Here is a 26026-nt window from a genome sequence, read left to right as displayed (position 1 = left end):
GATACTGCTATTCTTATAAGGTCTTTAGTAGTAGTCTATACGATATAACGAGAGCGACGTCTGTAGTAGCAACTTACCTCTAGAAGGCTGCACGAGGCTATAGCCTGTCTAACGATTTCGACGTTAAAAGCAGCATCGCGTACAGGCAAGGTCAGCTATCGCTGCAGTAGGCGATCGACGGCGGCGTTGAACTATCCTAAGAAGCAGTCAACGTGTTTGGCTACTTCAACGTACAACAGTTTCGACTTGCCTTTGTTCTCTAGCTCGTTAACAACAATATGCTAATAGAAGTAATCGTACGGCAATTAACGCGCAATATAATTAAGTTTGCTAACCTAGAGGCAGAAAGCGCGCTGTGGCGAAGCCTTCGCAGTGTCGCAACGTACGCGATAAGACTGTTTAAGTTGCTAAAGCCGCAGGTAGTCCTAGCCCTGTCTACAGCTATAAGTAAGATACATATAAGCTTTGACGGCTAGACGACAAAAGGCGGCAAGCGTGGCTTCTTTGGTATTGTTTCTCACTTTGCTACTACTGCTAGCGTTATACACGACCTCCCTATTAGCCTCCTACAACTCGCTAGCGCGTACACAGGCAAGGCTATTACTGCTATTGTTGTTAAAACGCTAAAACAGTTTAGGATTACGCCTAATTAATTAGGTTACTTTATTCTTAACAACGCGTTAAATAACAACACTACAGTTGCTGCAATCGCGCGCGACTACGGTAGCTTTAACCCTGCGCACTAGCGCCTCCGCTACGGTCCTTATACGATTAATCTTATCGGCTAAGCACTCCTCTTTGGCGACGACAAGGACTTGTACAATAACGTTGCAGCTGAGCTTAAAAGAGAAGAGTTATATATAAGAGAATAGCGGCAGCATGGGCAACTAGGCACTCTTATTGCTGTAATTAACTACATTAGAACACCGCAGCAACATGAGCTTTTTGAGGACTGCTAGCGAGAGGCTAATAAAGAGTTGCTAGCAGATAAGCAGGTCCTAGTCCTTGCGCCTGTACGGCTAGTTGTCACTTAATAGAACTCCTACTTTGCCGCAATTAAGCGCGCTACGTTGCTCTACGGCGGCTTTGATCGATATATAGAGAAGCACATTAGCCGCGTCGCTATAAACGATAAACGGAGTAGCAAGCCTGCTAACGCTCTAGTTTGGATAACATCTGGCGGCCTTAGTGCTAGCGACTAGGCAACAATTAGGGAGTACTAAAACTGCCTTTAGCCGCTTAAAATTGCGACAAAGAGGCTAGAAGAACGCAGCGACAGCAGCAGCTTTAGCGCTATATACGAGGTGCTGCTGGTCTTTGAGTATATATTGCGCAACATAGAGGAACTTGCGCAGCCGTACGCTAACGTCGATTTCAACGCTTATACAGAGGCGCCTGAAGACTACCTTTACATTAACCTCTGCGCTGCCTGGCACAAGGCTAACGATTATTACAACAAGCTAGACGACTTACTGACCTATTACGCCGCTACATGCCTTTACCCCTACTATAAATACTACTGCGAAAACAGTTGGCGTGATAAGCTGGAGTGGCTACGCGTTGCTAATGACGGCTTTTAGCGCCTTTGGTAAGGCTATAAGCAGCTGCAGCCGCAGCCCCTATCGCCTTAGTTGTTTACAACAAGAACAAGCAATATAGATGACGTGATTAGAGCTTTTACGCGTCGCAGCGTTACAGGAACTCTATAAGGCGATAAGTACGATCGTTGGCTAAATTAAGAGCCGGCGTGGCAGGCTGTCGACGATGGCAACGCTGTCTAGTACTGGATTGCTATGCGCTTAAAATACCTGTGTTTAAGCTAATTTGCAATTAATATACTAACTATCCTAGCATTAAGCTGTGAGTGCGAGCGGCTCTTTAGCGAGCTTGGCGATCTACTTAAGCCAAAACGACGCGCGATCGGCAGTGAGTTGCTTACGGCTCTACAACTTATACGGGCATAGACTTAGGCTAGCTACACTATTATAAAAGCAATTGAAACGCACAGCAGCGAAGGCTTTACAGACGACTTACTCGCGCGAGAGTACGATATATACAACTGGGCAGAGTCGCTAGAGATTATGACTCTGGAGGAGTAGCTACACTACTAAAATCCGAAAAGTCCGACAATCAAGTCAAGACAAGACAATCTCAACTGCCTCACGACACCTCAATCCGCAATCAAGACAATCCGTAGTGCTTCTCTCGCCTAATTAAGTCAAGAAATCGGTCTTAGATTGTCTTGACTTGATTGTTGCGGAGTGTGCTTGAGACCGTCATCTCCTCACCTTTGAGTTCGAAGCAATACTGAAAGCAGCCTCAAACTTTGTCTGATCCTCTTCTCGCGAATAATGATCTAGTGTAATAAAACGTTTCTGCACCTCTAGCTCAGTCGAAAGCTTGTATAGAAGTGTTCAGAAATGATCATGCGTCCTAACATTTTCCTACGCTTCCTTCGTGTCATGTATGTTGATATATCCAATTACAATACCTGCAATTCTAGCCGCAATGGCGGTTGCAACAGACGTTCTATTTCTAGGACTGAACTGTTGCGAGTGAGATCGCCGGTTTGCAGTTGGAACCTGGACACCTAGCGTACCGAAAACATCGTCGTTCTGCTTGTGAGGGTTATCTGGAAGGGAAGGATTGAAGTCTTCGTGCTTCCCTTTATTGTTAGTACCTCGTATTGAGATTACTGACGGATGATTTGCTGGGAACAGCTTAAGCTTGCTCCTACCTAGATTGGAAGCTGCGGCAAATATTAAGAGGTTCTGGTTTCGATGCGAAAGGGCGTTGCTAATGGCGTTGCTGACAATGCGATTCTTAGCGACATATTGCTCTTGCTCCCATCCTAGAGATAGGGAGATGATGTCGGCCTTTCGCTCCTTGATAGCCTATGTGATAGCCTACAATGTCTAGGTCAGCGGCAAACTCTATCCGCGGGGTGTCCAGCTCTAGTACCTTGGCAAGATTGTTGCTGGTCCCTCCGGGATCGTTCTTCATGTCCTGGTCTCTGGCTGCTATACGTGCAACACAGATGTTCGCAAATGGCGCAATTTGATGAATGATGGATAGCATTGCTGTACTATGTCCGTCTTCGTCCTGTGGGCAGACGCTTGATTGCCAAAAATCCTTCCAAGTACGGTTCTGTGTGTTCGATCCAGAAAGCACACCTAGCCGACGCTTTAATTTGCGATTAACAAAACGTGCTTGGCTATTAAAACTAGTGTCTATGACAGCTATGGTCGGCCTTCTATCGTCGCTGGCGTTGTCGGTAACATGCTTGTGTAACTAAGATGTGGTGATAGTATCTAGCTAGTCCCAAGCTAAGTCACTTCGAATCTTGTTAGCTTACATCTCAGCAGCTGAGGAACCAACTTTTGAAACGCACCTGTCTGTCTTCGGTACTTTGTCAGCACTATCTGTCTGCAGTCCATGGTGGCCTGTAGATCTGCAGCTCTTTGGTGTTCGCGACACCATGTTATCTGGACATGCCATTTCTTGAAACAAGTCGAACAGTGGGCGGACAACGTGATTTTCTAGGGCTGAACGTCTTCTAGTTGCATCGAGTTTCTCTTGGAACAGTGGACGGTCAGAGTCGATCGGTAGACATTCTTTAACAATACGTCGGTATCTGGCTTTGTGCTTTTCTGGTAGATCTATGGCCGGCCATGCGCTGTTTGAGCTTACTTCCGTGCAGCAGGATATGCAAATCGCGTTACTCTTCTCAGCATCTGACGAATCTGCAGGGACAGCAGCGACAGTGTTTATTGCAGGTGTTATTGATCCTATTTGCACTAACAAAAGGCTGAGGTTGAGAACATATGAGTAAGGATGTAAAAATGGTACACTATTGGAGCCTTCGGTATATTCATTCTCGTTCTGTTCCTAAGCTTTTTTTGTGTCTGTGGTGACTTTAAGAAACGGTGCTTGAGAGTCAACACTGCTCGTTTTCAGGAGCTGTATTGTCTCGAGGCTCTATTCAGCGTTCATCTACTCTGAGGGGTAGTATTGCTAGACAGCTTTCGATATGGTGAATGCAAGGAAGATCTTGTGTCTTGCAGATAGTTCGTCTCGTATTAGTGCCTCGGAAAGTAACTGTGGTGCGCCTTGCTTCGGGAATATGCTCGAGGAGAAAGATCCTATGCTCCAGCCATAGCTAGAAGAATCGAATTGCCTGATGACACGTATCTGGAAGCATCTTATGTTCCACGTCAAGATGTCGCAAAAGTGATTTAGAGTCTTGGACAATGCTTTATGAGTCAAAGGCTTGCTCTCTACATCTGTGACTTCTGAAGAAGAGAATTCCAGACGAGCCTTTCCTTTGCGCTCTCTCGGAGATAGTTAGCTATCGTACACAAACATGATGTACGCTTGGACCAACCTGGGTAGCTGAAACTGTACCGGTGTCCAATTATAAAAGTCATCATGCTTGTAAGCAATGACCGAGTCGAAGGAGTCGTATTGGTCATCGAATGTGCCTTGCCCAATACCCGGAAGCCGCAAAGCGCAGAAATACTGCTCGGACAGACGCATCGCTCCACCTTTCCCTGGGCACGAACACGGTAGATATGTGTTGTTGTGAAATGTGTTATATAACGCTGTGGTGACCGCACTTGAGTGGCTTTCGAGCTCAAGCTTGCTAGTAGTATGTCGCGTAGTGGAAGACGGGGTGACATGCGAGTCGTAACCACAGGCTGTATTACGGATAGAAATACACTCGGCAATGTTCCTCATGGCTGTTTGATTCGATGGAGACTGTGGGTCTGAAATCAGGTTCTGTATGAATCTGCTCATGTTCTGAGCTGCGCTTTCTAGATTGGTCGCATTGCCCTGATGCCTCAGTTGTCAGCGGATCCTACCATGTGCCGTGAGACTGAGATTGACACGAACAACAGTTTGTGAAACCGCATTTTTCACTTCAGTAATAGCTTTTGAACGTTCGTCAACACTCGCGGTCTTGACAAAGGCGCTGGCACTCAAAAGTTGTATGCTGCTGAGTGCGAATTTCTTAAGGTTATGTAACCGACCAGGCTGCGCGACACACTGTTGCGCTCCATCAGCAATTTCACCTGCAGCATGACTGATAAGTTCGTCATAATCCCAATCGTTCTCGCAATCTTCATCGTCGAAATCAAGTTGGAAGTCCATGGTTGTCGTTCGGAACACGATCGTTCTCTCAAGGAGAAGAGAGGACGCTCGGGCCTCGAACGCTGGGGCTCCGTTACGAAGGAGCTCGTATTTAGTGGGGAATCAGGTCCGTGCGTACACCTAAATGCAGCTGCGCAACCCACTATAGATAGTTGTAGCACAAAATATCACCACCACAACGTCTAAAAATGGTTGTTACTCGCCGTAAACCTTTCTAATACAAGCAGACATATAAGAAGAAAGTTGTGAAACTTCCCGTACCGAAATCCATCCAGTAACGCGTGCGTTCATCGCTGGTGCGGTTCTCTTCGGAAATGCTTCGCAACACGCTCTCGCACGCGCCCTCCACCGCCCCCAGGGCACTATATCAAAGACTCTGAGTCGTATCAAGGATAGAGCAGAGACTGGAGGCTTTGATTTATGGGATCCAGCTCTTTATTCAAATGATATTGGGCGCGGAATGATGAGATCTATGCCGACGACGTCCGCCACGACCGCAACCGACGCGAGTGCTGTCTCCAGTTCTATAGAGCTTTCAGATACGATCATAAAGGCCCTTGCTATGTCTGTTTCTAAGAAACAAAAGAGAAGAACGAGTAGGCGGACGCGGTATTAGCGGCGGAGAATATATCTATCTGAACATCTTCGAATCTTATATGAACCTAGGCCCGCGTAGCTCTCTAAGAGCTTGGTGCACTCGATCTAAATCTCTATAACTATACACAGAAGCTTTAATATACTAAGAAATATGATTATCACCGTGGGATACGCTCAAGGGGTGGCATTGACGGGTTTCGCCACCGTGAAGGTGCTCTTAAAAAGGTCGCCCTATGGATTAAGTCACTTAAAGATCGTGGCATAGAGTGTATATTACTCGAAGATGGAGCTTCTCTATATAAATCCCGTATCGCTAATGACTATCTGAGAGTATAGGGTATTGAAAAAATGGTGTGGCCTGGCCACTCTCTAGACGTAAACGCATCAGAACATGCCTGGCCTTAGATACGGCGACACGTGACAAGGCCATTCACTCCTAGCTGTACAGGCAAGGAGTGTAAGGGACAATGGGAGGCAGAGTGGAAAAATCTACCTATTAAGATGATCAATAGGTGGGTGTTGGGCGTGATGGAGGTGATGCGTCAGATTATTGCGCACGAAGGAAAAAACGACTTCCACGGGTAGCTGCAACTCCAAAAAACTAGCCAATACCCAGCTATATGTACAATTAAATAGCCTCGCGAGTTCCAGCAATTTTTTTTCATTGCGTTAGTGTTGATATTTCGATATTTTGGTGGGCGTAGCACGAGATTTTGGAAGTTCGCGCACGGACCTGATTCCTCACTAAATACGAGCTCCTTCGTACAAAGGTCACCGCGCAACCCCGCGTTTACGGCCCCACGAAACCTCAGCTGAGCTTCCACGGCTCCCACGAATCTAGTGATAGTCAACCCGAAGAAGAACGACTTCACGTCCGAGCTGTATTGCTTACAGACCACATTATGACAGATAACCTGGGTATAAGAGCTGGCAGACCAAGTACAAGCGAACCTCTTCCCATACGCGCCGCTAGTCAATTGTGCCGAAAGGAACTGGATGGATTGGCCCGATACCCCAGTCTCCAGGAAAGTCGTTGGGCTGAGAATCGTGCCAGCGACTTCAACTTGTGGGTTTCCGGAATTGGCGCATGCGCAAACAGGTCGAATTGTCTAGATAAGCGCTTAGAGCGCGATAATGACGCGCGTAAGGTGGTCATTACTGCCCTCAGCACTCTTGCCATATGGACGGCGAAGTGTGGCACGTTAGCAGAAGTAGACCAACATACTACAAGATCAGCGCCTCAATCACAACAATGCAACACCATGTCAGCGGAAGAAAGGGGCACAGAATCTCTGGACGATATGACATTGGCAGAAGCAAAACATGGCATTGAAGAATTGCTTAGGGCACTTGTGGATCTAGAGATTGCAGTCCGAAGAGCCGGTACAACCTCTCGGGTTAAAAGGGCGGACCGTACGTTCAACAAACGAAAGGATCAATACGGTGAACTCTATCGACATCTTGGATTTATCCTGCGTGTTTCTCAAGCGCCTCAACGCAGCTATCGTCCAGCTGAACTTCAGTCTACACTTTCTGAAGGGAGTGAGGCTGCAATCGAGCCTAGACTTGACTTGCTTGAAGCTTCTCAAAAATCCGAAAACGTGATGAGCGACCGTCCACCATCAGGCAGACTAGACCAGATCGACATCCACACCCTCCTCACTCAATTGGCAGAAGAGAATGTGCCATTGCGCTTCGAGCAGCAAATCCTCGTTCATGCGAACGTACGACGTGCCGACCGTTTTCTGTTTTACAAGAACCGGCAAGAGCAGCTAAGATCTCGGCGAATTGCGGAGGGTTCTGAGCATATACGCGCTCATGACCAGCCATCTCCGACCCATGTTCCAGAGCCTATGACCAAAGACGACGAGCAATTGCACATGCCAAACCCTGTCACAAACGACACATCACCCGTTTTGGCAGCTGAACCAAAAGAACCGGCACGATCACAACATTCTACGGGAACCACCAACCAGGCATCAGACTATGCACCCGAATCATCACTGGAAAAAGTGGCCGAGAATCGTTTTCCCGGAGCTGCAGCAACGACGATTGCCCTTCGTGCCAGTTATCCGAAACCTCCAAAAGACAAGGCTCGGTGTCCTTATTGTATGATCCCTTTCTTAGATGAAGCAGACGACATGCGTCGGTGGAAGTAAGTACTATTAGTGCAACCATAGCAAGTAAACCGTTAATATGGTAGGAAACATGCCTCAGAAGATCTTCAACCTTACACCTGCTATGTGGATGGCTGCCCTCAAGATAATCCTCTCTTCAGCACATTCGACGAGTGGGAAGTACATGTCCAATCTAAAGACCACAAGCAATTCAGGGGCTGGACCTGTCTGCTCTGCAAAATATCACCGAGGCCTAACGATGAACATACTTTGCTGCAGCATGTGCAGAAAGAACATCCCAAAGCCGTTACAAAAGAGTCCTTGGCCAATTTTGTAAACATGTGTCGCCGGAGTAAGGCATTAGCATTGGAATGGTGCCCAGTTTGCTCGACCAAGGACGTGGATTGGAAGATGCAGAAAGACATTGATGTGACCTTCGAACCTCATATTAGGTCTTTCCTGGAGCATGTAGGGCAATGTATGCACAACTTCGCCTTGAGGGTCCTGCCTGATCCTGAGCCCATTTGGCACAGAGACGAGTCTGATCAAAACCCGAGTACTGTATCCTCCATTAACGATCGATCGTGGCCATCTGACTACCTACATGTGTCACATCACCCGGACGCTAGACTTACAGACGCTGACTTGGAAAAACTCCAAGATCACACTCGCCCTGATAAGGTTATTGACTTTCAAAGATTGCAGGCTTGGTGCGAGTCGGTTCAGAATCTGGAAGATCCAAATTCTTTGGATGAGACAGAGATCATGATCCCTGCCGGTAAGCGCCAGTCCCCATTTCGACCCACGCTGCGCTGACCACGCTGCGCCTTTGCAGAGCGCCCTGAGACCCCACCACAACCGACATGCTTCGTGCCGTTCCGCCGTGACCCAGACTTTGTTGACTACGGATCAGTGCTCGACCAGATTCGCGAGCGATGCTCTGCGCCAGCATCGCGGGTGGCGCTGGTGGGTCTTGGTGGTGTGGGGTACGTTTAGCATACCCTTGGGTTGGTACTTATACCTAACACATCTGCAGAAAATCGAAGCTGGCCATCGAGCACTGCTACCGCACTGCCGAGCTGTCGCCGGACACGTGGGTGTTCTGGGCGCATGTCAGCAACACGGCGCGACTGGAGCAAAGCTTCCGGGAAATCGCCGACCAAGTCAAGGTGCGCGGCCGGAGGGACCCGCAAGCGGATGTGTTCAAGCTGGTGCACGACTGGCTGCGCGACACGAAGAACGGACGGTGGCTGTTGGTGCTCGACAACGCCGACGATGCTGCTGTTCTTTCTTCGCGACCACGCAACAATCAGAAGCCGCAGGTAGACGATGGTGGCGACACCAGCAGCAGCAGCAGCAGCAGCAGCGCTCTCCAGCAGCATCTATCGCGGTATCTGCCCTCGAGCAGGCACGGCTCGGTGCTAGTGACGAGCCGGTCAAGAAGCGCGGCGATGCAGGTCGTGGAAGACAGCGATATCATACCGATCGAGCCGATGCACGATACAGCTGCACAAGCTCTGCTCCGCAAGAAGCTACGAGGCATAGCAGAGGAAGACGGGAGCATTGCTAAGCTAGCGGAAACGCTAGATTACATGCCGCTTGCTCTTGTGCAAGCGGCAGCATACATTCGAGAACGAGCGCCGAGATGCTCAGTGCGACAGTACCTAGAAGAGTACTGGCAGAGCGACAGCAGAAAGACAAGTCTGCTGAACCGGGAGGCGGGCCATCTTCGCCGAGATGCAGCAGCCAGCAACTCGGTCCTTATGACGTGGCAGATCTCGTTTGACCACGTACGACGGAGCAGACCTTCGGCGGCGGATCTGCTGTCGTTGATGAGCTTCTTTGACCGACAGGGTATACCTGAAGCTCTGCTCCGCAGCCAGAGCGGCGCAGCGAACGATAACGACCTTGAAGATGACATTCTTATGCTGCTAGAGTACTCGTTCATCACCACTAAGGATAGGACGGTGTTTGAGATGCACAGTCTGGTGCAACTATCGACGCGCAAGTGGCTGGAAAGCCAAGGGCAGCTCGACAAGTGGAAGGAACGATTCATATCCAACCTGTGCGCAGAGCTACCTACGGGAGAATACGAGACTTGGGAGACGTGCCAGGCGCTGTTTCCACACGCGAGGGCGGCATTGGCACATCGGCCTAAGAGCCGGGAGTCACTTAAGGAGTGGGCGCTGTTGATGTATAATGCGGCGTGGTACGCATGGCAGAGAGGGAGGGCTGACGAGGCAGAACAGATGTCAATAGTATCAACGGAGGTAAGGAGAGAGGTGCTTGGCGAAGAGAGCGCGGAGACACTGAGCAGCATGTGCCTGGTAGCACTGGCAATGGAACTTAGTGGCAAGTATAAGGAGGCGGAAGCGATGCACAGGCAGACACTAGCAACAGGCGAGAAGGTGCTGGGACGTGAGCATCCATCTACGCTGACGAGCATGAGCAACTTGGCTCAAGTGCTGAACAGGGAGGGCAAGTACGAGGAGGCGGAAGCGATGCTCAGGCAGACACTAGCAACAGGCAAGAAGGTGCTGGGACGTGAGCATCCATCTACGCTGACGAGCATGAACAACTTAGCGCTTGTGCTGGACAGCCAGGGCAAGTACGAGGAGGCGGAAGCGATGCACAAGCAGACACTAGCGATAGGTGAGAAGGTGCTAGGACGTAAGCATCCCGACACACTGGCGAGCATGAACAACTTAGCGCTTGTGCTGGACAGCCAGGGCAAGTACGAGGAGGCGGAAGCGATGCACAGACAGACACTAGCAACAGGCGAGAAGGTGCTGGGACGTGAGCATCCATCTACGCTGACGAGCATGAACAACTTAGCGCTTGTGTTGGACAGCCAGGGCAAGTACGAGGAGGCGGAAGCGATGCACAGGCAGACACTAGCAATAAGCGAGAAGGTGCTTGGGCATGAGCATCCATCTACGCTGACGAGCATGAGCAACTTGGCTCAAGTGCTGAACAGGCAGGGCAAGCACAAAGAAGCGGAAGTGATGCACAGACAGACGCTGGCGCTGAGGGAGAAGGTGCTTGGGCATGAGCATCCATCTACACTGACGAGCATGAACAACTTAGCGCAAATGCTGAACAGGCAGGGCAAGCACGAAGAAGCGGAGGTAGCCTCGTCGTCTTTACTCCAGCGGACCAATATGGCAGAGACTGCCGGTCTTGTTGTCGGTGTTGTCACCCTCGCTGGCCTTTTCAACACCACAGTTGAGTGCTTTGAGTTTGTCCAGCTCGGCCGCGCATTTGGAAAGAGCTTCCAAACCAGTCAGCTCAAACTGGACAACGCAAGACTTCGATTGTCGCGGTGGGGCAAGTCTTTGGGTCTAGATGATGTCCGAAATACGGTATCGCTTCAGGGGCGTTTTGGGTCGGAGGCAAACGTCAAGCACGCTAAAGCCTTGCTGGGCCAGATCGTAGAACTGTTCGCGGAAGCTGAAGGTGTGTCGAACAGATACAGGGGCCGCACAGAGCCTCAGGACAGCAGCCTTGCGGTATACAATCCACAAATCGACCTGGATCCGGCGATGGCTATGCTCCATGAGAAAATGCGCCAGCTAGCCATTGAGCGCCAGAGCTGGTCTGGTATACGGCAAAAGGCCAAGTGGGCGTTGTATCAGGAGAAGCAGTTTAGACGACTGATTGAGGACATCACAGAGTTGGTCGAAGACTTGGACGTCCTTTTCCCCGCCGTTCAGCATTTCCAGCGCGACCTCTGCGACATCGAAGTATCTACCATCGGGGAAGGTCAAGGCATGTCTGTATTAAGAGAAATTGCCGCTACGCAGGACAAACTGTTAGAACAGGCTATCATGAGGAGTACGCAGAGTGCGGACAAGTCGCACCACATCATCTTTTCAGGCAGTGGTAATACTGGCCTTCAGCTGGGCCATAACTCTGGCACAATGTCAGGGTTCACATTTGGGAGAGCCAATTGAACCTGGTGAAGGACTGCAAAGGAGGGTAATTGGGTGACATAGGGTTTGTGAGCTATAGAAGAATGACGCTCCATGCCGGTCAATCACGAAACCATGAATTACACACTCTTAGTGTTCTTAGCAGCACTACAGATGAGTATGCAGTGCTGGGCAGAACGCATGCGAAGGAACAGCGCGCTAACGACAAGAACAGACTGGCGGCCAGCTGCAGCGCTCGCCCAGCCAGCCTTGTGCGCACGAGCAATTGTACCACAGCACGCGGCTCTCCACACTGCAAGGAAGCAGGGCTGCGGGTTGGAAACAACGCCCAGCGCCATTGTAATTCACATCCATGCTATTGGTACCTGCCCGACGCTGCGGTAATTATCCGCGCTCTGCAGAACGGCATTAGGCTCCACAACCTCCTGCTTTGTGCCGCAGATTTCGTTAGTCGCGGAGCGCGGCTGGAGAAGGCCAGCTTAGCGAGTTTTACATGGGACGGCGTTGGAGTCTTCGCCGCACGGTAGCGTGAAGCTAGCTATCTTCAGAACAGTACATGCAGTGCTCTTCTAGAAGCATCCACAGGCAAAGGGCTATTTAGCAATCGAGCGACGTGCGGAGGCAGCCTCGCGTGTCGTACGTTCAAGACTCTGGTACCACGATCGTTGAGATAGACCCTGCCAGCAAGGCACTTGCGGAGGCTCCCCTAAACGACGGAGAAACATGGGCTGCCCGATCCGACACTAGCGGTGTTACGACCACGACGCTATACAACCGCCGACGTGAGCGGCCCTTTATCCAGAAAAAGGCTCAAGCGCAGCACTGCCTTACCGTAGAAGAGAACAAGGCTTTAGTTATCTTTTTTTTTACTAATGTCTAGTTTTGGACAACCTGTCCGCATCAAGTACATACCATAACTGGCTTTCAGTTTCGCCCAACGTCGATCCCCCACGAGCAGACCGAAAAAGCCTCCGCACACAGCCCTCATCCTAGACGAGGCTGAGAATGTTCTGTGGGAAAATTGGAGGCAGCCAATCACCAATCACCACGAGGAAGGGCGAAGGTAGTTTCGCCGCCCCAAGTTAGTGGTCATTCAGTCACAGCATAAAATTTCGCCGCTTGAGCTAAGCTTATGTTCGCACTTTTCTATATGTCCACCCTTACCGATTGATCTGTGAGTCGATAATAAGAAAGTTATCCTTTGTAGTTTGACAAGGTTTCATTGAGGTATCACCTTCATCTGCTTGACTGCTCACATAGTCCTGCTAGCGGACCAATCAGGGTGCTCGTGTGCCACTCTTTCCCACGAGATCGTACTTTTGCGAACCGGGCGGGGCCACCGTTCTCCTGATGAAGTGCTTCGGCAGCTTTGAGCACAGGCGCTCACGGAGCGCCACGCCACGTCCTCACCAGCACTAGCGCGCCCTGCCCGCTGAGCGACAATGGCAGTTTTGAGCTGTGCCCAATCACCTTCCACCTCACTATGCCTACGGTTTGCTCGTCGTGCGACACATCTTCAGAGCCTCTCCGCTGACCGCAACATAGAGCACGACGCGCACCTTCGATCAGTCTTCGTTCTAGACAGACACGTTCTGCTTTGCAGCATCTGGCAGCAGGATGATTCTGCCTTCTCACACGACTGACGCACGAAGCGGCGATGACGATGAACTTCCCGCTGCGCAACCCGCCTGATCTGGCATCGGTCGACTTCTCCCAGCCTGGATATTCGTATGCTGCAGACCATTCCCCTACTAGCTAACAAGCATACAGAGCCTACGATGTCGACGGAACCTTTAGCTTTAGCTCTAGCTTGCAGGCACAGCTCCCGAGCGATCATTCGCCATCACACAGGCCAACCTTCCGCACCTGTCCAGTCCGTCGCCAGCGCTTTCTAACAGCAAGCAACACGATGCAGAGCTTGTTAGTAACTTTCAGTCTGCTTTCGCAGCGCCCGTGTCGGCTATAGGTCTGCTGGCCTAGCCGCGAATGCGAAAGCGCAAGGCGCTGACTCTGCACGCAGACTTCTAGGTGCCCTATAAGCGCTGCATCCTAGAGCTGCACGTTACACAAGGACTGTCGCTACTAGAGGTGGGGCAGAAGATAGAGGAGGAATACGGGTTTAAAGCCAAGTATGTTGCTCCCCTTAATAGAGGGTAAAGTGGGTCTTTAAGCATGCTACTAACATAGACACAGCGATAGCGAGCGGTAGTATCGAACGCGAATTAGTTAATAGGGAAAGGACAAGAAAGTCAAGCCGCAGGAAATGCAAGTGATCGTGAGGAAGCGTTAGATGCGGAAGCTTGTCGAGACTAGCAAGGCCGAGCTCGTCTTTAAAGTGCAAGGTAGCGTAGTACTACCGCAGAAGATCGAGCGATGGATAAAGAGAAACAAAGTGGTTAGGAGCTCTCGATACGCTCTAAGTCTAGCGGCATGTAAGTCAGGACGTGAAAAGGTACGCTTTCTCGCTAATACACTAAAGCCACGCCGTCTACTGTAGAATGCTATACAATATCTAAGCGAGGCTCTCCTGCGATAGTCTCCGTAGACTCGCTAGCAGCTTCGATGTTCTCGCTAGGAGCTGCTTACTATGCCGCACAGAGTCCGCAGATGCTCTCTCCTGCCCTATTGTTAGTCTCGAGCATCGTCTAGCCTTAAGGCAGTGTCTTCGCTGGGCAAAGTCTAGCCTTAGCGTATTAATCTCTTCCGAGCCTCTAATCTAGCTTTATTCATGCATTGGCAGCCTTAGAGAGCTAGATAGACGTCGATGCACAACCCTAATACAGGCAAGATGAGGAAGAGCGCCTGCGGGAGCAAGTCTTCAGGGCGGAGATGTCGATAGGAACTAGCTCTTTAGAGTCTTTGGATAAGCTACACAATCTAGGTGTTTTGCTAATTAAGCAAGGAAGGTACAAGACTGCAGAGGAGGTAATCTGTAGGCTGGTAGAGAGTCACGAAAGCTAGGGCGGCAACGGCGGCGATAGAGTGGACAAGCTGAAGGCCTTGGGCCTTCTTGGCTGAGTATTAGATCGTCAAGGGCTACATGTCAAGGCTGAGAGACTGTGTCGACGAGTGTTGCAAGGACACGACAAGGTGTTTGGACTGGAGCACCCATACACGCTCACCGGCGTTAGTAACCTTGGGTCGGTGTTGTCGAAGCAGGGAAAGTACGAGGAGGCAGAAGCGATGCACCGACGAGCATTGGAAGGAAAGGAGACGGTGCTTGGGCGAGAGCACCCAGACACGCTCGTCAGCGTCGGCAATCTAGCTTTCCTCTTCCATCGACAGCAGCACTATCCTGCTGCACTTGAGCTGTATCAGCGAGCATACAGTGTATATGCCAATGCTCTTGGTGCGCAGCATCCTACGACTGTGGCATGCTTCAACCACTACGAATCCGCTGTCACGCACATGGAAGTTTGACTAGTGGCAAAGTCAGTCAGAGGACGGCTGGCTTTGGACGAATATTTCTCCTAAATCATTTTCTACCTTGCTCTGCCACTCTCACTAAATCTTTATGTGAGATATGCGCAGTATGCACAGCTGATATATTATACGATGCTGGGGCGCTATGTGAAAGCGCGTACCAGATACCTGACCTGTTAGCACCATCGGTTGATGACTCACTAATGTTAGCTTGCAAGCGCGGCGTGTTCTCCGCACTGACAGGGAGGATGGCCGATCCGCATCAGCCACACCCTTGTCCTGGAGGCGGTCAATTCTTGGTGCGTACGTGAGAAATGGATGCTGTACGGCTCCCCGATCGCCACTAGGGTACACGCGATACGGGCGACCCCATGGTGGGGCAGATCAGAGCAAGGGTCTCGAACCGAACAGTTCCACAGTGGCAATCAGCACATGACCCACAGAAACTGGATCGGATACGGCCAGCTGTGCGCGCTAGACCAGTCTGTCACATGGTCAAAGCTGCTATAATTAGACTCAGTCATTGTGCCTACGTAAAAAACTCCGCGCACTCCATCTTACCTGGCTAGAGAAACCACTGCCTCTGGCTCTTGTACTGTGAGAAAGAGAATCCTCCAGGTGTATACAAGAGAGAGAGTCAAGTTGACCCGTAACATGCTTAAGCTAGGGGGGACAGCTAGGTGGTGGAACACGATACTTTCTGGGCTTAACTAATGCTGCGAGTTTAAAAGTTGTCCTAGACCGCGAGACCGCAGGCATTAGACCGCTCACTGCGGGGTAGCAGCGTTAAGATAACGTGGAAGCTGAGAGCTGAAGTGCATGTGGTGAGGTGTCAGAGAGATTTCGAAGGTTACGAGGTGGCATGTCATAGTGTTCTATATTCGTCTGTGAGAAAGCTAAACGTAAATACTGTGTGCTATAAGCTCCTAATAGTACATGTAGTGCTACTCAAAAACAAAGAGGTTCTAGAAATATAGCTCGCGAATTCCACGGAGGCTGATATAGAAGCGTTGAACATTATTATAGACGTATGCGCTAAGGTGTCAGCATGATGCGAATGTCGCGTAACACACTCGCAAAGTAACCAAAAACTGTCTGTAGCCTGAGCAAACCGTAGTCGTCGTGTAAGTGTCAATTACGAGCCGGCGAAAAGTTCTTGTATTAAGGTGTACTATTGTGTGTTTACTCCGCGGTACCCCATACTACTAAACAGCTGCTCCACATTTCCTTGACATCCCGCTACCATATTGCTTAACAATGTACAAGGTTTGATAAGCCTAACCTATAGAATGCCGTGCTTTGCGTGCTACTACTTCGCTTCTCTCTTCAGAGACCAGCATTCAAAATAGGACCATCACATTAGTTGCGGGGAAATGTTAGCAAATAGTTTGAAACCCATAATTAGAACAGAGCTAAAGGCAAAACTGTAGAAAATTGAAGAATGCATGGATGCTCCTGGATAAGGTAAATGTCTCCGCGAGGCCACCCTGTCTAGTCTCTTCAACTAGGCCAGAAAGCACTGTTGTTTCCAGCTTCGACGCATTCAAGTAAAGCCGTTACGAGTCCATATAAGGCTGAAAAGTTGCTGGAAATACATACCTGCCAATCGCTTGCTGTCGGTAACTCGTGTGCTTCCATTACTAGACATATCCATGCCGTACGTCCTGCTAGGACTAATAGAAAGGACCTCCACGTTCAGCTACAGATGCATATACGAAGCCTTAATATGTGTAGCTCGCAAAGTGAGTGTTACTATTAGACATGGACATCGCTAAATCAGACCACTGGGTTGTCGGTCCACGACGGCTTCACAAAGATGGATTGAACGGTGGTTCGGATACGAAGGGTCGAAAAGTGTTCAGCTGCCAAGAGGTTCTTCCAAGGAAGATCGCGGAGTTGAAGTATAAGGAGAGGGAGAAGCTCGACTGGAAAATAATCATTAGCAACTTCAACAGCACAGCTTCCAAAGACTATCACACTTGTATCATCAACTTTTGAAGACTAACATTGACCATGCGCTTCTTCGCTATTACCACTTTGCTCACTGCCCTTGCAGTCGCCTCTCCCATCATCGACATGGTTGAGCGTCGAGGCGACAAGCCTAATTCAAAGGAAGTCCGCGTTGAGAGTACGCCTTCTCCCCTCATCCTTCGTTCTCTTCGCACAATACCACGACCGCTCCCAATCTTTCCCAAACAAACCACCTCTTTCTATTAATACCACTAACTCTCAAATAGAAGTAACCTGGGCTGGTACCGGATGCCCACCAGGAAGCGTAGTCCATGACATCGGCGAAAATGCTAGTGTTGTGTCTCTCAGCTTTAGCGAGTACGTTGCCGGAACCGGCACTGGCATGAAGGCCACGGACGCGCGCAAGAATTGCAATGTGCGCATGACCATGAGCTACCCAGAGGGATGGAGCTACACCGTAGCCAGCACGATTCTGCGCGGCTGGGCGCAGATTCCGAAGGATTGCAGCGCTAATCTAGGCGCAACGTACTTCTTCAGCGGCGAGAAGGACGATGTAGGTACTAACCCTTCCGTCTGAACGTATTCCGCGTCAATGGTTTGCGATGCTAATAGCCGTGTTTAGGCATTCTGCCAGTCCACCTTCAAGGGCCCCTTAGCGGAGAACTACAAGCACTCGGCCGAAGTTGATACCCTTGTGTGGTCCAAGTGTGGCAAGAAGGACAAGGAAGGTCCAATGTTCAATGTCAATTCTCAAGCTAGCGTGTCTTGCAAGAAGGACGCTTTGTTAGGCGTCGACACCCAGGATACTAAGTTTGAGATGAAGATGCTTCTGCAGTGGAAGAAGTGCTAGATGCGAGAGCATTAAGGACCGGGATCTTGATTAGTTAAATAAAGTGGCAGAGGAGGAAGTTGTTGCTATGAACATGCAGAAAAATATGTTGACGGACATAAAGGGTCATTTGTCGCGCTCAGGACACTCTTTAGCGATCTTAGGTAGTATTTGCCGAGTGATATTTGTTTCTGATGGGAACTGCTGCGCCAATGTATGATCTTCCCTAGCTCTTGTCTTCAATCGCCAATTCCATAATTCATCCGACATCTTCCTGTTACTGCTTGGTTGCTTCCCGCGATGTTTGGGCAATTGTTTCCAGACTTGTCAACAAGCAGGATCCTGATTGATTCCTGATGAAATTATGCCAAACAGTCAGGTTAATTACGTCCCCTTATAAATATCGATCAAACCAAGATCAAGCTTTCGTTTGTCCTGATTGGTTGAGAAGCTAGATTGTGTTACTAGTTAGATAGCTAGGTAGCTAGGCAGAGACCAACTGGCATGATACAGAATACCAAGATCTGAGTCTAGGCTTCGGCAAGCGGAGTGAGTGTTACTAGAAGAACGTCGTCGTTGCAAGCGCGTACAAAGATGGACAGGGTCTGCATATCTTGGGGATACAACTGTGGTACGGTCATACAATGAATGGCTCCTCACATGAGCACTGCAATCGTTGGGGCAGAGGAAAGGTGCTTCAGTTCAATCTCTGAGAGGGATGAGGAGTTAGGATCATCGATGCTCATAAGCGCTGGTAAGGGTAGAGCAGAGATCTAATAGTAGCTATACTGGGTAAGGTACTTCGCTATCCAAGTCTGCACGCTGTCCTGTCATCGATAATCACCCTTCTATCTCTTCACAATGCCATCCAATGCGGACGTTCATGACAAAGGTCTATACCGGTGCGGGTCGGCCGTTCTCCCTGCTTGTAGTGGCGAGCTGAAGTATTTACGCGTCAATCCACTGCTTACACAGAGGTAAATACCGCTAATTATGTTGCCACTAAACCCGTTTCGTGTAAGACCGATCCGATGTAGGTCAATAAATCATCGCATTAGCCTAAAGCAGGCCTACTAGGATACGTTTCATGCAGCAGTCTTTACGGCAGGCATCCAAGTAAACTGTGTGAAATGTGTTGCAATAATCGACTACTCCCCCAAAATTGTTTGCGTGACGTCGTTCACACGACTCGTATGTTGGTCCTCCGCCCTACCACATAGTCACTCTGTATCATCCCAACACCAGTCCTCTTATACTCGCCATCCACGCTAGTCGAACTGACGACCAGTATGTAGTACTCGTCAATACAATGTTTCCTTCCTACGACAACACAATGTTCTTCGCGTAGATCTTTACCGCTCTCAACGTCATACTGAATCCACCCTCTTTTCACTCCATTAGAATCCAAGGCCACATACTGTGCCTCATGAAGTCCAATCCTACAGCTCTGAAATGGCCATAAGTTGGTGATTATGGCATGGTCGCATTCGCGCTCGTCGTCGAACTGGAGGAGATCAATCCAATCAACATAGCCCGAGGGGATGCCCATGAACTGTATGCCTCCAGTATATGCCAACCATGACCAAGATGGCACATAGTAGTCGTACATAATCTCCTTCATCGTTTTGTCCGATGCCCGCCAGAGGAGGTTCCTGTGAAGACACTTTTCAAAGATGCCATATCTGCTGCGGCTTTTCAAGGCACCCGCGATACAATCCACCAATCCAGATATTGCAATGCATCTGTCGCTTGGGACTGTAAGGTCCCGCTTCGAGTATTCCTGGAATAGAAAGGAAATACCATTGAGGGTATGTCGCTTGCCTGACTCAAGGAGCCGTTTTGGGAAGTTGGGATCGAGCGTAAAGTACTTGTCCGTGGGAGGGCTGAGGATAACGATGATTAACTATGGAGACGTCCTCTTAGATGTTTTGAAGTCTCCACCTCTCTAGCTGGGTAAAATTCTCGCAGTAGATCCCTTCACCAGATTCCCAGTATATCTGATTGGCGCTAAAGTGGATTGTCCGTCGTGCCAAAACCCCTTCCTGCATTACTCATGCTCGCGTGTTGAGCGGAGCTTTGCCCACGTCGTTGTTAAAATCATCTATATCAGTGCTGATATAGAACTGCTCGCCTGAGGCATGTTGAACATGGACATACTCGGGGCGTATGTCGCGCTCGAGGAACCCTGAGTTGGAGTCGATAGCCGCGGTTGCAGCGATTGTGCAATAAGCGTACGAGAAGACGCTTTTTATTCGGCTAGATTCGCGTTTCCAGTCCTTGCCATTGTCCCCGTACTGGATGACACAGAGTGAATCGATCCAGAGATAGAGAATGCCAAATTCTCGAGTCACCTTGACGGCGTCATGAAAAGTCTTCGGTAGTTTAGAGAGACTGAACCTTTCCAACCGTCGACCAATATTATCCTGGGTTGTACAGTACGCATTCTTCTCTTCGTCTGAGAGGCCGCCCCAGCAGTGAGATAATGCGATGCATTCTTGCTTCCTTGTTTCGGAGGCACGGACCAGACGCACAAAAGCTGAATTGTAACCTGAATCCTTGCAATCACCAACGTAGAGGACTCTCGTCGGCAATGGTGACTCAGATTCGATTTGGTGCCTGTCACAATGGTAGGACCTGTCACACCGACGAAGCCATGCGCGGAGTAGTGCAAATCGTGCAGGGTTGTTGTGTTCAGGTATGAATGGGCGGCCAATTGGGATTTTGGAATCGTCACGAACAGCGCTTTCTGTAGCAAATAAGTTTAGTTACGTTTAGAGTGCAAGGATCTTTATAGGCACTGACCTGGATCCGCACAAAATCGCAGAACGCCCGTGCCTTTTGCTGCTACGCTGAGTGCTGAGAGACTTCGTTTTGTATCGATATTCCCGTCATCATCTTCGCGGAAGCGCCGAAATGCTTGGAGGAGCAATTTGCAGACCGAAAAATTTTCAGCAGAGGTACGGATATCGGAAATGTGACGGTGTTAAGATAGAGGGGAGGACTGCGCTGAATTGACTATCTGAGGTGGGCTAAGCTACATATATAGATGACCGTATATGAGCTATCCTAACTCGTACTAGAGTTGATCTGGGCAAGGCCCAAACCGTTACAGGAAACACTAATGATGTAAGTAGCAACTGTAAGAACTTCGGATACAATCGCGTTGCAGCAAGGACAAGAGTGGACCGTAGCAGGTTACGCACGTGATCGTAGACGTGAGAGAAAGTCACGCGCAAAGACTTTGTCAAAGCGGAAACCCCATTCGTTGTACTATTTCCAAATTGTTATCAATATTTTGGTTCACATGAAGGAGGAGTTCAGAGACCTACTTACCTTCTGTAAAACCAGACACATTGGCATTAGCACCAGCCTCGCATCTCTGTATTTGCAGCTGAACTTACCTCTTACACTACCAGGCACACTGTCATTAGCAGCAGCCTCGCTTCTTAGCGTTCGCAGCTCAACTTACTTCCTATAAATTCATCTTAGTATAGTTGTCCACACCGTGGAGCAAATATTTACCCTCTAACTATATTGTTAGCTAGAATTAGACAATCTTGGCGTGAATAGCAAGGCTACCGTAAACAACCACTTCTCTTCCATGTCTTTACTCTCTCTTTTAGTAGCCCTGAAACGGATATGTTGTAGAAGATCCAGAAGGTGTTAGTAATAGAATGCCTCTAAGTGCATCTAGAGAAATGCGGGGTATACAGCAAGAAGCGTTCTGAGCGATGGAGAATTATTCCCACTGCCACTATTGACGGCTACCTTTCCTTCACGATGGTACAAGGCTCCATAACATCTGAGATCTTCGAGCAATGACTTACTGACGACGTACTGCCGTGCTTTGTAACTGAGTACTCTGTCTTGGTGATGGCTATCGCCTATATCCACCCACGATCTCTGTGCTGACTTTTGTGTCCCACTGGAGTACCTTCCGCTATACTCTCCTAAATACAACCCATTAAGAAGAGCTTTAAGGTGTTGAAAACCTGGATTAAGAGGTACTGGCAGCAAGCGGAGAGATTTGAGGATTACAAAAACTTCCTGTACTATGCTGTGACCTAGTCTTGTTACGGGGTGAGCCTTGAATTACGGCTCCGTACCCCGCTAAAACTATTCCTCCTAGAGAAGTCGTAGCGGTTGAAGACACTAAGCAATACCCACAAGTTTGGATCCCAGTCAAAGCTCGTAAGCGAGTCTTTCATTCGGTCACCTGTTGCAGCACAGACAGGGTTCCCTTAGCTCGTGAAGGGCGCTGAGCTAATGCTGCACCAGAACGCTCTGCTTGTTGCTTACATTCACGAGGTTGAGGAGCAGTTGGCAGTAACAACTAAGCGGAAATCGCACAAAAGGAAGCGGATCTAACAGGGTGGGATTACGAAGTACGGGACCGCAGCAGCGCGGGTGGCTGCTAAGGCGTCTGCGGCGCCTTAGCGACTGAAGAAGGCTTGTAATGGTGATAAGAAAAGAACCAGCCTAACTAACTGTACGTCGTTGTAGGAACTGTGGCAGGATTAGGCATAACGCGCGAACGTACAAAATAGATACAGAGGCATCTTCTGGATTAGATGTTAGCACAACGTACCCTAGTTTCTTGTTTGATAGTAATAAGATTGAGCACAAGTTGATTGTGCTGAGCGTTTTTGGGCGGTTTCTCGGCAACAGACCCAACTCTCGGCAGCAAACCCAACTCTCGGCAGCAGACCCAACTCTCGGCAATAGGCCTGGTTCTTAGGACTCTGCCTATGTACATGAATTAGCAATAACCCTACTAGATATAAATTAGCCGCGCGGACTATCAGAAGATCTATACGCACTCTGCAATTAACTCTATTTGCCTTGCTTAAATTGCCGTTGGTTTATTTTTGTGCTTATGTGACTGCAAGATAAAGTTGCTAAAGACAAAGGTAATAAAGGGTAGAGCAAGAGTAGACTTTGGCAATAGAATGTAGATAATAACAAGAAGGAAGAATACTATAGAGGAATAAGAGAGAAGGAACTGTTGTTGCGCAGAGAGGAGAATTGGAATAACGTGTTTTATCGCTGAGCGGCGCGTCCTTACTAACATCACAACTATATAGGACTTTTACTCTTAACTACAGCACTTCGCAAAAAGCGCACTTAGGCTCAAAGTACGATTTAGAAGCATTGCTGTTATCTAGGTCTAGAATTTTAGCAGTACAGGTGCGTAAGTCGTAGCTAGTCTTGCCACGACGTCGGCAGCGACTGCCTTTGCGCACCTTCTTTACAGGCTGTTTAGCTGCCTCGATCTTAACTTCCTTTATAGTAGCTAGTGTTTTAGACTGCTATATAGTGGCCCCTAGTGGTGCAGGTGTTAGCGTGCGAAGTACCACGTCAAGCTTCTATAGCACCCGCTGCAGGTCATAGAGAACTAAGCCTGCGCCTCTAAAGCTTGCTAGGATATTATTATTTGTAATCGCCTTGTTAAAAGCAATGTAGAAGGTTAGTAAGAAGGTCACTTTCTTAACTTAAGTAACAAAGTACCTTGTCCAACTGTCGATCTCTAGGTAGTATACCTACTTTAAGTAGGCAAAACAGTCTATATCAAGCGGCTGCAACGAGTGCGACGATTTAGGAGGCATACAGAGCACAATTATACTCTGTACCTCGCGGTACTTCTAGATTTAGTAACTGTTGTGACTCTTCTAGCCGTCTACAATTAGCAGACAGTACGCGCTAACAGTGCGCTCCTTAGTACGCTTGTTAAAATACTTTAACCACTTTAGACTAAGCTTGTTTATTGTCTAGCTGTTAGCGCTTGTTTTAATTACCTACTTCTAAGGCAGGCCTAGATACTAGCTTTCGTACGAATCTAGACCTTGCCTCTTTCTCTCACCAGCACTTTGCTTCGTCCTTTAATCCTTTATCGTTCTAGATACTTAGTTTGGTAATAGCCCTATTATAGAGAAAGCTAAGGCATAAAAGAACCTAAGTTAAAAAGACCCTAGAACAGAAAGGGTTGACCTAACCGTTAGACCTGAATAAAGCTTATAGCTAAGCTTAGCAGTGATTAGTCTTTAGTGCCTAGACTCTTAATTTTAAATCTGCTAATTTCTAAATAAAGGAGGGAAGGAAAGGTAGCAATTAACTAAGATTACTTCGCTAGGTCGAGATAAGTAAGCACTGCTTGCAGGAAATATTAAAAGCCACAACGCATTTACCTTTTTTCTAGCTAGATTAAACGCATTACAATAGACAGTTTTGCAAAGAAAACCTACACGACCTTACGATTACTTACCTATACATACTACGATTCGGCAATTAATCAGCCGCTCTTAGCAGCCCCACCAACACTGTTGTTTCTCTATAGATTTCCTAATAGTGCAATCGTCTAGAAGGCTGTGTTCCTACATCTTCGATCTCTTCCGCACCGCATTATCGCGCCACACTTGCTAGGCTTTAGGGAGAGCTCTAGGCCCACAGATCCGGCGCTCTTTAACTCAAAGGCTACAGCGGCAGATTTAGCTAAGATCCTAGCATCTAAAGGAGTTAGCAAGATTGTTGTAATTAGGCACGATGCTGGCTCGTTTATAGCCTAGCGATTGTAGCAGTAGCAGCCACAACTAATTGTTGGCGTTGTTCTGCTCAATGTCGCAATTATGCCACTTTGCTTAGCGCCATTTGACCTTACAGCTGTTAATGCACACTTTAAAAGCGCAACTAGCTTTCCTCGCTACGCCTACTAGGAGTTTTTGTCGGCTAAGGACGGTGGGAAGGTGATCGATGAGCATTTGAACAGCTTTTGGGCGGCAATGCACGGCGCCTAACCTAGCTAGATGCAACGAATATACTGTGTGCAGGATGCTATGCGGAACTTCGTAGAGCAAGATGGGCAGACGGAGCTGCTAGATTATGCAAAGCCTGGACGAGGATAGAAAGAGGACTAGATAAAGATAGTGAAAAAGGGTAGTAGGATTGAATCCTTGCTGTGCTGGTACAGGGTAATGACCGAAAATCATCACTACAAGGTCGAGAAGACAGTGCCGCCAGAGCACGTTGCAATCACTGTACTGACTCTTTTCGTCGGCTGCACAAAGGACGAAGTGTGTTTGCCCGCGATAATCGAGAACGATAAGAAGGCGGGCCTAGTGCCGAACCTCACGGTTGAAATTTTAGACTGCGCGCATTAGTGTATAATAGAAAAGCCATTTAAGCTTGCACAAGCACTACGTAGGTTTCTTTTAGCAATGCAGATGTTCTCTTACGTAAAAAATCTAGCTGTAATGGGCTGGAGCCTAGTGAGTAAATCCTCGATAATATCTCAGTCACGTGCGCAAGCGCACGGCTCACGTCCTAGCTAATTGCCCTGCTTGTAGGGCCTCTAAGGTCGTAATACACACTCTATGCCTATACTGTGCTAATAGTGTAGGGTTAGGTTGCCCCTAGGGGCAAAAAATAAAGGCTGCCCCTACGCTATATAAGACAATGGATTATATACAATCTGTACTAGATTTAATATCGCGTTAGGGCTTACTAACTAAGAAAGGAAATTAGAAGGGTTTAATCCGTGCTTATAATCTACAGGCTGTAACAGCGTTATGATAGGCTTTAACTTACGTAAAAGGTGTAGAAAGATGCTACAAGTGTAAAGGGCTACGCTCAGGGAGCTATCGCACAGGTATACTAGAGTTGTATTCGATAGCGAAGAGAACTACAAGTAGCTAGGGTTCTAAAGGTCGTTTAGGGGGCGGCGGCTTAGGATAACCTGTCGCTAGGCTCGCTTGCACAGAATCCGGGTGCTTAGGGGGGGCACCCGGAATCTGTAGATAGTGCGCCTCGCGCACGTGACCGAGATATTATCGAGGATTCACCAACTGGGCTCCAGCCTATTACAGCGTACTACACTATACTTTTTCGCGATTTAAGAATACAAGATAGATACGCCTAGCTTACTTAATTTAATTTCTCTAATTACTTTCTAGATTAGATCTATATTAGTAGAGTTGTAACGTGTTTTATACAGGTAGCTAATGTTAGTAGGG

The 26026-nt window shown here is 48.6% G+C and overlaps 6 protein-coding genes across 6 annotated transcripts; 5 read left to right on the top strand and 1 right to left on the bottom strand.

The window, feature by feature from the left end:
• Positions 1-4344: 4344 nt before the first annotated feature.
• ALTATR162_LOCUS4423 (uncharacterized protein) lies at positions 4345-5151 on the bottom strand (the record flags this gene model as incomplete). Its single annotated transcript, XM_043312034.1, has 2 exons — positions 4345-4833; positions 4894-5151. The coding sequence occupies 2 exons, from the start codon at positions 5149-5151 to the stop codon at positions 4345-4347; spliced, it is 747 nt and encodes a 248-aa protein (XP_043167969.1).
• A 1859-nt stretch (positions 5152-7010) lies between these two features.
• ALTATR162_LOCUS4422 (uncharacterized protein) lies at positions 7011-7907 on the top strand (the record flags this gene model as incomplete). The annotated part of the gene is made up of 1 exon (XM_043312033.1): positions 7011-7907. The coding sequence occupies one exon, from the start codon at positions 7011-7013 to the stop codon at positions 7905-7907; it is 897 nt and encodes a 298-aa protein (XP_043167968.1).
• A 3119-nt stretch (positions 7908-11026) lies between these two features.
• On the top strand, positions 11027-11818 carry ALTATR162_LOCUS4421 (uncharacterized protein; the record flags this gene model as incomplete). Its single annotated transcript, XM_043312032.1, has 1 exon — positions 11027-11818. The coding sequence occupies one exon, from the start codon at positions 11027-11029 to the stop codon at positions 11816-11818; it is 792 nt and encodes a 263-aa protein (XP_043167967.1).
• A 93-nt stretch (positions 11819-11911) lies between these two features.
• On the top strand, positions 11912-12181 carry ALTATR162_LOCUS4420 (uncharacterized protein; the record flags this gene model as incomplete). Its single annotated transcript, XM_043312031.1, has 2 exons — positions 11912-11954; positions 12012-12181. The coding sequence occupies 2 exons, from the start codon at positions 11912-11914 to the stop codon at positions 12179-12181; spliced, it is 213 nt and encodes a 70-aa protein (XP_043167966.1).
• Positions 12182-13460: 1279 nt separating this feature from the next.
• Positions 13461-14006, top strand: ALTATR162_LOCUS4419 (uncharacterized protein; the record flags this gene model as incomplete). The annotated part of the gene is made up of 5 exons (XM_043312030.1): positions 13461-13525; positions 13568-13717; positions 13764-13825; positions 13869-13926; positions 13991-14006. The coding sequence occupies 5 exons, from the start codon at positions 13461-13463 to the stop codon at positions 14004-14006; spliced, it is 351 nt and encodes a 116-aa protein (XP_043167965.1).
• A 3227-nt stretch (positions 14007-17233) lies between these two features.
• ALTATR162_LOCUS4418 (uncharacterized protein) lies at positions 17234-18041 on the top strand (the record flags this gene model as incomplete). The annotated part of the gene is made up of 3 exons (XM_043312029.1): positions 17234-17348; positions 17458-17744; positions 17814-18041. 3 exons carry the CDS (start codon positions 17234-17236, stop codon positions 18039-18041), a joined length of 630 nt encoding a protein of 209 aa, XP_043167964.1.
• Positions 18042-26026: the final 7985 nt, after the last annotated feature.

This window comes from Alternaria atra, assembly GCF_907166805.1.
Source record: "Alternaria atra isolate CS162 genome assembly, contig: 23, whole genome shotgun sequence".
NCBI lineage: Eukaryota > Fungi > Ascomycota > Dothideomycetes > Pleosporales > Pleosporaceae > Alternaria > Alternaria atra.
The sequence above is the reverse complement of the archived record's forward strand: the minus strand, read 5'-3'. Positions and strand labels throughout refer to the sequence as shown.